This window comes from Oculina patagonica, chromosome 3, assembly GCF_052425735.1.
Source record: "Oculina patagonica isolate OP01 chromosome 3, crgOcupat, whole genome shotgun sequence".
In the NCBI taxonomy this organism is placed as follows: Eukaryota; Metazoa; Cnidaria; class Anthozoa; order Scleractinia; family Oculinidae; genus Oculina; species Oculina patagonica.
In genome coordinates, this window is record NC_135760.1 from 11,535,619 (window position 1) to 11,546,602 (window position 10,984).

Consider the following 10,984-nt stretch of genomic DNA (forward strand, 5'->3'; position numbering starts at 1 on the left):
TAATGATAAGGTAGCCTGCAAAGAAGTACTTTGATACAATGCAAGGAACAATCCTGTTACTGTTACTGTAGTAAGTAGTATGTATTATTAAATTTTTAACTTGTTAGTAGGTTTAATTCTAGGATTATAGTAATAGTTTAGTTTTTAGTAGTATTACAGTCATGTTTCAATTTAGCGTTAGAGCTCACGGCTCACTTGAAAACCATTAATTATAAATAAACGTGATCCCGTGATTTGTATCAAGTACTGGTAAAGATGATGGTGTTCTAAACGTGAAAACGTGACTCTCATTTTTTTTTCTTTGTCTGTTATATTGAAACTTATGTCTCCTCAGTTATTAGTCATCACACCTCCTCAAATGATTTCCTGACATTTGTTGAGTACTTTTTACCATGATGGGTGCCTGAATAAGTTTCCAAGAGTACTTATTACTGTTTTAATGTGAAACATTGTGGTGGGTTTTCTTTCCAGTGGATAAAACAGCTCGTTAAGCTGATAAGTTCAAATAACAGCAACCTGAAATCGTGAAACTAACTTGACGCACAGTTCGTGTGGTCAATTACAAAAAGATCTGGAAACTTTGGCCATAAAATGGCCGGTCGCTTCCTGACTACAAATCTCTTACCCTAATCTTTTCATACTTCACTTATTTTTATAAATTTTAACGGCAAACGAAACTTCTTTCTACTCCATACTTAAATGATAAGAAAAGTGCATCCACACACCACACATCTTTGTTCAGGAAACTGTTGAAATTAATTTTAACTTCGAACGTATATCGCGACTGCTGGGTTCTTACTAGACTTACCGAGTGTGTGGTAAAGCTAAGTAAGGTGAAGTGGAGGGATTCCATTTTACGCTTCACTCAAAATACCGGTCATTTCACGTCTTATCAAGAATCGGATTTTTCACGTTATTACAGATCACGGTAATCTGTGGCGTTGGTTATTAACGTTCTATGCGGCAAAACCCCTAAGGTAAACAATTACACGATTGAGAAACATTCCTAGTCAATTTTATTCAGGAAAATATTAAATATTATAGTTAAAACATGATAGTTTTGCCCCCTTTGTTGTTATCCCCAAAATCCAGGTAATTGCTAACCCGAGGTGGCCTCCCCTATAAGCTTGGTGGTTCCCTGGAGGTCTCCCCGCCCTATCTACTTTAGTTATCTTGTAAAAATTCATTTCAAAAGTGGCTAATAAATGATGATGATGTTGTTGATGATGATGATGATGATGATGATGATGATGATGATGATGATGAAAATTTTGTCTATTTTTGTGTGTCCTAACACGATGATTTGTCTAAAACAATTAAAGTAAGAATTCTAGGACCGAAAATCTTGATTAGGAACTTTAGTTAAATTATTCATTTGTATAGCGTTACTTTATCTACACAAAATAATTGACGATCGCTTCGCATTTCTCTTGTTTTCCCGATATCAGCTTTGGCTCTCCATGTTCCATAATGAAAGCCTGCAATAATAAACAAATCAACGAATAATTAAACAATGAACAACGATACAGTCCCCCGAGCTGGGATTCTAGTCGAACTTCAGGTGACCCACCCCTCCCCCTACCAGAAGAACAGGTTGCCTCACAGTACGCCGGTACCCATTTGTCAGAGTAAAGTGTCTTGCCCAAAACCTCAACTCATGCAGTAACCCCGCCCAGCCTCGAAACCGGACCAATTGATTCAGATTCAAACGAACTTATTGTTAGCAATCAAGCGTTTTGAATTTTTTCTTCCTTCGATGGAAAATGATACAGGAACAGATGCCTTAGTTTCTGAGTGTTGGTATTTAGCACATACAGTCAGTAACATTTCATTCAGAAGTGCTGAAAAATGTCCTAACAATAAACCCATCTTAATAGTTGGAAACGTTTCACATACCTCAAGTTCTTCTAGAGATGTGGTTCCTTTCTCAATCTTGGCTCCAATTCCTTTATCAAAACTACTGTAACGTTCCTGAAATAAACCAAAAAAGTACGATTAAAAACGCGAGAAATGGCGTGGGGGAGAGGGACAAGTGGAGGTGTCAACCCGACTAAGGGAGTTTGGGGTGATACCTCTTGAAAATGTCTCTTTCTATCATGTTCCTTGAAATATTGCTCAACTCCTTTTCCTCGACGTGAGGCGAAAGATGGCCCCGCGAAATCTGGGGGCTCGTCCCCACGTGTCGCCCCCAGTTTTTAGGCGCCCATTTTTCCGAGGGCTTTTTTTTTTCGCTTCACTCTCGACGGACTAAGAAGAAAAAGGGGCTTCTCGTAATCCACTCAAAAGTTCTGCCTTGATCAAGTGTGACAGTGGTAACCTGGTCAAGCTGGTGATGTTTCTTCTTCCAAAGGATGTTATAAATGTAACGTTAAGTTGCTAGGTAACGTGAAGTGACGTCATTCATGGTGTTACGAGGTAAGGTAGGCTATCTTCTGACTTTGCAACAAGGAAAAAACTTTTCAGTTATTTCTTGTCCACCTCCACTTGGCTGAAACCACTCATAAAGCATCATTACAACTAACAGACAAAAAAACAGAACTATAAACTGACTTTGACTAAGGATTCCAAAGTTCCGTCTTCTATCAGCTTGGCAGCATTTTTGAGTCCTCGAGCGAATGAATCCATAGCACCTTGAAACAAAAGAGTACGCAATTGTGGACGATCTTTGAAAAATATTTCCAGTTCAACATAACTGAGATGCCGATATTAACTTCAGTCAATAAACAACTGAATTGCGCAGATTAGTATAGAAACTAGCTGAGGTTTACTTCAAATCCGCGAATGTAATTGGTTGCGCTGTCGCTGACTATTTGCCGATGGTCAATTCTCGCGTCCGCCTTGTCATAACTGGGAATTTATAAAAATTGCACTCTTTTTCCATTCATATTTAAAAACATTACATGGTCAAGTTTTTAAATAGAGCACGCAAGATACACTTTTCAAACTTTTTTTATAGCCTGCGAATACAGTCGCCTCTTATCGGTCAGGCTCCCGGCCGGTTTGGTGCCAGACCGGTCAGGAGCGATGAGAGACGACTGTATTCGCAGGCCGACGTTTTCTCAGTGTTTGGATTAAAAAACCTAATCTTACCAATGTGAGAGATAAACATGTCCTCTAGGTCAGTGGATTCACGGCGTATTTTACAATCAAAGTTGAGACCACCAGGCGCCAGACCTCCTTGTTCAATAATGGCCTGCAACGAATAAGTAACTAGTATTTCATTTATGCACTGAATGAAAGGGAAGGGGCGAGCTGGGCCCAATTGAACAATGCTGTCAAATCAAATGGAAGCAAAAAAGAGCTGCATATCTAGTAAAGGCTGGTTTACATGCCACGATTTGTCGACCCGATTTGTTTCAAGCAAATATACACGCTGCTACTCGTCGGCCCAATTTTATTTGCCTGTATTTGAACTGCAAGGATAAAAATCGGCCGATTTCTAAAATCTCCGGCACTGCAACAGATTTTTTTAAAAACCGGGCCGATTTTTAACTGCTCACTTAGCCTGCGAGCAGGCTCACCTTGGGGCACGCCTGAGAACTACACTTGACTGTCCACAGCACTCTATTTTTTCGTGTTTTCTCGATCGATGTCGAATCGATGAGCGCGCGGTGAGAAAAGCCCTCTATTTTTTCGTGTGTTTTCGATCGATGAGCGCGCGGTGAGAACGGCGAGAGACCTGGACGCCAGCGCAAAACGGAAGAAGCAAGGGGGTGGGGGAGGGGGGGGGGGAGCGAAAAGAAGTTGAAAAATCGAGAGGCTGTGGACTGTCTAGAGCTACACGGGAGCAGCGAAGCCACGACAGCGGCGTAGCTGCAACAGCGAGCGGTATATTCGCGCGTGCCCCAAGGTGAGCCTGCTCGCAGGCTACTGCTCACTCGGTCCTTGCAAGGAGAATATCGGTCCTCACTCTTTTACTTTGCTGCATTTGATTTGTAATGCAAAGAAATTGCAACGACATATTCATTCTAATAAGACATTTTTCTCTATAGCGCGTTTGTCATTTTTTCGATGGCAAATTTTCAAATAATAGCAATAAAAACGTACACATAGCGTATTCTTGTTGCTCTTTCGCTCGTTTACCAACCTTCATAACAAGTGTGCAGTTCTTGATGTCCATAGGGAACTGATCGGTATCCCAGCCAAGATCAGGTGATCCTGTGTTGGAATCAATCGAACCAAGGAAACCAAACCTGCCAAAAGGAACGAAACATAAAACGGCTGGCTAGTGATAGGAAGCGACTAAAATGACAAGCAGCTTTCCGATAACGTTTAAAAGTAACTGACTTCTTGCGCATAATGCGCGCAAGAAAACGCGTGCATTATGCTTTAACCAATCAGAACGGCGACTCCGTCTTTTCTGTCAATCAAATTGTTAAAACTTACTTGGATGCTACCACAACGTCATGTTCATAGCAGTGCCCAGCCAGGGTGGTGTGGTTCGGTTCAATGTTCAGCTGTCAAGTGGATAGAGAGATTTAAGTAAGCTGCTGGGCTCATTAGATAGATAAGCGTAGTATGTTTTGTTAACATTTATCCACTGGATAGCGATTTATCCGATGGATAGCGATTTATCCACTGGATTGCGATTTATCCACTGGATTGCGATTTATCCACTGGATAGCGATTTATCCACTGAAAGGCGATTTATCCACTGGATAGCGATTTATCCGATGGATAGCGTTATCTGCCCTTCGAACATCTGACTCCTGATTTCTAACAACTCAAACAACACTCTTGTCACTACAGACCTAACCATCTGAACCACCTTTAAGTAGTTGTAATGCAGCAATTTTTCCGCCAGTTGACAGTTTAAAGTCAAGCGGCTTCTTTGTATGACAAGGCAATTCGCAAAGGAAAGTCTGCACAGAAAGCTCTGTACACTGAGAGAATGTAGACTCTTAGACAAACTGACCTTAAAATCATCCTCCAGTCCGTATGTCTTCAAAAAAGCAATAACGGTCTGGGCATCTGAAATGGAAAGAAGGAACTATGCAATCCAGCTGTCTGAATAACTGAGAGACAAAACTCAGGAAATCGAATGCTTCATGTCTATTTTACTAGGTTAATCAGTGAGAGGTTTGTGCAGACATTGGATTGAAAAGCAGGGGGGGGGGGGGAGGGGGTGGGTCGGGGTTTTGGTGTTGTAAGTTCAAACCTAGTCCATAGCACAAATCACTGGGTCTTAGGTTAAAATTTGACTTAATTGAGATTATGAGTGGAGATGTTGTCTCCAACACCAAAGTTCTATAACATCCCTTTAAATGTAGACTGCTTAGAAAGAAAGATAAAATTTCTGCTTGTTGTGTCATGCTGCCATGAGAAGCGAAAGCACTGCTGCTGGAAGTTATACAATTAGATGCGTGTGAATCAAGTCTTGCTGATTCTTGCCGAGGGTTTTCTTTCTGGCACTTTGGTATTTCTCCCTCCTCCCAAATAAATATTATCATAACAGAGTTCCCTTCACATATTCAACCATACTTACCATAGTCATACTGGTGCTTGGTTGGTTCTTTTGGCTTAGGCTCAATGAGCAACTGGCCTGTAAATCCTATTTTCTCCTTATAGTCTGAAAATGTAATATTTACAGTGTTATCAGAGAATACATTGAAATTAATACCTTCATATTTAACTGACAAAAAACTTAAAGGGTGCAAAGAAAATGGATTTGCCAAGTTGCTTTTGGGCAACTACTTATGGCCATTACGATCTTCATCTACGGGTCTTTTGAAGGTTCCTCAGTCCAATTCTAAGTATGGCGATCAGTCCTTTTCTGTCTGTGCGCCAACACTTTGGAACGGCCTACCTGAACATCTGAGACTGGCAGTAGACTTAAATACTTTTAAGGGGAATCTTTAGACTAATTTATTTCAAAAGTTTTTTTATTTTTAGTTTACTTTTTAAAGTGCCTTAGAACTTTTGTATTATAAGTGTGCTATAATAAGTTTTATTTATCATTACTAAAGTTGGAGCCATTGTGTGCTAGCCCAAAGGCCTTTCTCAGTGGCCTTACTTCATCTGCCAACAAAAGCGGTGTTAGTGCCCATTGGGCAAGTGATGGATAAAACCCTCTAGCCATGGACTATCAGCAAGCTTGACTTCTTACACACTGGACATTTTAAATATAGAACTGCACATAAATGCATAATAATCCAAAAGAGCTTTCTGAGTATGCAAAGAACAGTGTCCTCATGAATTCAATTTTAAAAATAACTTAGTAGTATTTAGCATTGTGCAGTTCCAGAACATACCCATACCCACCCCATGGAAGATCATTGGAAATCCTGAGGGGGTGTGGGGCTCTAAAGTCAAATTTTTAAAAGGAAAGAATGGGGCTTAACTGGAATTTTCAGAGGGGGTGGGGGGATTCAAATAAAAAAAACCTTTTGTGGGAGGGGTATGGATATTTTCTGGAACAACACATTTTGATACTCACCTACAACCATCTGGAAGAAGCTCCCCATGTGGTCAAGCTCTCTCCTGACGTCAGTGTTAAGCAAGGTATGGTAACCCTCACGTCCACCCCAGAACACTGCAAACAAATTTATTATGGAACATTATAATCGCGCACCATTTTTACCTGAAGATCAGTTTCTAACTTAGTATCACTTCAGTCAGTGATCAAAGTTAAAAGACTCTCCATCCATCAACCAATTTCAGCCTTATGAACATCTCTGTTTGTAATTATCTTGATCATGCAGAACTTATCACAGTTTCTGCAGTTTGACGCGACTAGGAGTATTGCTACTCTCCCTGCCTTGAGGGACGTAGGTAACCTCAACATTTTATCAGGTTTCCCTAACAGTTCATACCCCTAGGTAGGAATAGGCACTATGAGAGTAAAGTGTCTTGCCCAAGAACACAACACAATGACCCTGCCTGGCAATACTTACTTGAACCTTGAGCATTCAAATCCAACCCCCTAACTATCGGGCAACCCTCCAAGTTAAGAGCATTTTAGTTGCCATGGCGACTAAATTTGACCCAAGGTCGCCAGCCTGGCGACTAAAATTGTGAGGAATGATTGAAAGCATCAGCTAAATTTGGTGACTTAAATTTTTCACTGGTGACCAAAACTTGAGTAGTTGGTGTGGTGGCCAAATGGCCACCAAGGAAAAAAGTAAACTTGGAGGGTTGTCAGGCCACCAGGTCTTTCATATTATCTTGGAACACAGTTTATAACTTGCACAAGAATGTCAGTGCAAAGCACATTTTGAATCCAATAGCAAGATTGATTGCTAACAAGAAAATGTTGTTTAAGATGTCCTTCTTTAAGATGTCCTTGGGTATATAAAGGTCAAGTTCACCATCCAACATTATTCATTGTTCTTACCAAAGTTTTCTGCTCCAAGTTTCTTGGCAATTTCAAGTCCTTTCTTGACCTGAGCAGCAGCGTGAGCAAATGCATGGGCATCAGGATTACTAGCTGCTCCGTTCATGTACCTGTTGACAACAGCATTCAGCTAATTAAGGCCATGTCTTGATTGTCTTGATTACACAATACATGTCTCTCCCAAGGCTGTCATTAAGGGCTGTAACCTGTAACACGTGTTACGGCTGAGCTCACTCAATGTTACGGGTGAAAATGTCAATTTTCGTTAATTTACACTTGGGTTCAGAATGAAATGCTTCAGGTGATAACTTCAATGTTACAGCTGCATAAAAACTTAATGACAGCTCTGTCTCCTAAAGAGACATCTCCATTAAGCAGAACGTTAGTCATGGTCACAGCCACATACAAACACAACATTTGTAACCTTCCATCCCATAAGCAGATACCGCTCCTAACACCTCTTGAAATGCATATAATGTTTGGGATGCAGGATTTTTTTTAGGAGGGGGTGCCCCAATAAACCACATAGTTTTTTTACAGAACACCAGTTGTATAAGAAAGCCACACGTCATCTCAAGGGGGGGGGGGGTTCTGCACCCCCTGCATCTTCATCTTCTCTCTAGATCTGTCCCTGCCTAAGCTGGCACTCTCTCAAGTCTCAAGGGTGTCTCTTAAACTAGGGAGGGGAGGTCATTTTATGGTATGTTCATTACTAAATACCTTGGGTTGGCAAACAGGTTGCATGTTGCCCAAAGTAGCTTGACTCCAGTCTTCCCCTGCAGCTCAAGAGCAAGATCAGTGAGCTGATCCAGATTAGCATTCGTCTCTTGCAAGTTATCTCCTTCTGGGGCAATGTCCCTTAACATAAAAAAAAAATATTATACTTAGTTTTCTGCTTTTCATTTGGCTCTACATTTTTAAACAAACATGAAAGGGTCAGGTTGTGGAGAACCCGAGGCAGCACACCCAAATAAAAAATTCCAAGGATAAATTTCTTGTTTACAGCGAGCTACTTGATTCTTAGTATGTCCTAAATAAAAGTGATCATGATTTTCTTGTTTCTATCATTATCATTATTCTTTAATTAAACCATTGGTTTTATACTGCAGTGTAACATGGACCAGCTGTTGCAGCCAGGACAACATAAGTAAGATATTCAGGCTGCAAAAACGATGTGCTTGTATTATCCTTGACGCTCAGCAACGCCATAGAACTGTAGATCTTTTTAATACTTTAGGATGGATACCTTACTACATCGAGGCTGATATAAAAAGGTGCACTATAGCTCACCAAAGGATCATGGGTGCTTGCCCGTTATACATAAACGACCTATTAAGACTTAATAACAGCCAGCACAATAGGAATACACGGGGCGCTAATTTTACCATTTTACCAACAACATTTAATAGAGTGAAAGAGGGAGGTCGCACGTTTTCCGCAACGACTAGTAAATGCTGGAATCACATCCCCCTTAGGTTATGCACCTCTTCATCTGTAAATATCCTTAGGAATGCTTTGTATAAATATTTTAAATTAAGTCAGCTCAAGAATAATATTTTTACTCCTTTTTTAGATAATAACTTTTAGATTGTGTTATTTAGTAATAATTACCTTTGGATCAATACTGTAGATTAGTTTTTAAATTTTTAACTTACATTTCGATTTTAAATTAGGTTTTAACTAAATTTTAAATTAGATTATTGTTTATAGTAGATTCTTAATTTTTTTAGTACATTAGAGAGGGCCACAAATTTATTAGTTGTAAAACTATTACGTGTAACCCTCTATAAATAAAGTTTGATTGATTGATTGATTGATTGATTGAATGGCACTTGTTACCTGTCATGGAAAGTATAATATTTCACACCAAGTTTCTCAAAAAATTCAAATGCTGCTCTCAGCCTTCGTTTTGCATTTTCCAAGCTGTTGCTTCCATCATCCCAGTGTCTTGAAATTGTGGGAAAACCAAATGGATCAGCACCTTGTAATGAAAAGATGGCACTAATCAATTACAAAGTAAATTAACAACTGTCCACAAATATGTCATCAGTTGTGTAAGACAATTACATACTTTATTAGCATGGTTGGTGAGGTTTTACTTTTCATTTCAAAATTTTGTTCTAGCCAATAATTTTCTATTAAATTATATTATTTTCCTAGCAACAACAAACTAATATTAAAATCAGTGCATGACATTAAGTAGGTGTTATTTTCCCTCACAGTTTTCTCTGGCTATGTTTAGTTCTTTCACATACACACACTGTGTAAAAACTAGAGTCTGTTTGGAGATTGTATGGTTTCCAATCCAGAAAATATCTATACTGTATCATTCCTAAGGAAACTTATTTTGTGACTCTGAGATCCTGTCCCATGGGGAGGGTATGGAAATTTCCGAGAACTACATCTTTTCTGCTTGCACCGATGTGTTGTCACGGTTCCAGATAATATCCATACCCACGTCACCATGGAAGGCCATGGAAAATTAGGAGGTGATGGTGAAACATTTTCAAAGAAAAAATAGAATTTCTAAAAGAGTGGGAGACTTAAACCAAAAAAAAACATTCCATGGTGGGAGTACCAATATTTCAACACAGTTGTTATTGTGGGAATATTGAGTATTTATAATATATAAATTTAAAACACAAAAGTAAAATCACACCTGTGCCCCTAAATGTGTGCCAAAAACATACTGAAAATCGACACCAGTCCTCCATTGTTTTTCCCATAACCACCTGTTGATTATATTGATATCTAAACAAGTTATCCTTGATTGAGACATTTTTCTTTATAAAGTTAACAATACCACTACAATCAAGAAAAAACTCTGGAAAGTGGCTATCAAGAATCGGTGCAAATTTTTAAGTCCAATTTCATTTCATTCCATGCTAGCTATATATCTTTTACAAAATCGGCACATCATGGTTTTTAAAGTGCCTCGCATTAGGACTATGCCATCTCCATTGTCACCTCATCACGAGAATAACAGTTCTTTGCAGTGTATAGATCTTGCAGGGGTGCATGTTAGTTACTGCAGTTGGGCAATTTAATAAGTTTTGGGTTCAAGTAAAAAAAAAAAATCACTAATATCCAGCTTTAAAAAATAAAATGACAATATCTTTCTACACTGTTTTCTGTAAATTAATTTGGGTTTCTACAGATCTCTTTTATTAAACAAGGCGTAGATGTAAACCAGGCGTACAAATTAATGACTGTGTCTGTGAGAAGTGAATTTCTTTTACCTCTTGAGAATTGTAGTGTTTGAAGCAGAGATTATCTCCAGGCCCTGCATCAGGCTTGAATTCTATTTTGCTTATTCCTGCAAGAAGGCAAAAAAAAAAAAACGTCCGAGATTCAGACAAATGACACACCCTGTACATTTACAACGCTACACTTGCTGAAGAGCGAGGTAGACTGCTGCGAATATAAATTCACGATCTGCACGCAACCTGGAAAAAAATCGCCTTCGCTGTCAGCTGCTGCGCCATTACTGCGCGATCGTCTGGCTTTCTTACTCGGTGGTGCAAAAGACGACATGACAGCAAGAAGAGAGACGACTGTTTCGGAGGAGAAAAACTTTGTGGGAGGATATCCCAACCTGTGGAAGTCGCGTGATGTTCTTTTGTGACAGGCGTTACCACCAACCACGCGGAT

General features: G+C 39.5%; 1 protein-coding gene across 1 annotated transcript; it reads right to left on the bottom strand.

Moving 5' to 3' along the window:
- Positions 1-1,001: 1,001 nt before the first annotated feature.
- Positions 1,002-10,960, bottom strand: LOC144646564 (uncharacterized). Its single transcript, XM_078506196.1, has 15 exons — positions 10,780-10,960; positions 10,573-10,649; positions 9,993-10,065; positions 9,173-9,314; positions 8,054-8,191; positions 7,334-7,443; positions 6,437-6,532; positions 5,486-5,569; positions 4,916-4,971; positions 4,387-4,457; positions 4,088-4,193; positions 3,091-3,193; positions 2,551-2,630; positions 1,897-1,971; positions 1,002-1,478 (listed from the first exon to the last, which is right to left on the bottom strand). The coding sequence occupies exons 1-15, from the start codon at positions 10,865-10,867 to the stop codon at positions 1,395-1,397; spliced, it is 1,383 nt and encodes a 460-aa protein (XP_078362322.1). The 5' UTR covers positions 10,868-10,960; the 3' UTR covers positions 1,002-1,394.
- Positions 10,961-10,984: the final 24 nt, after the last annotated feature.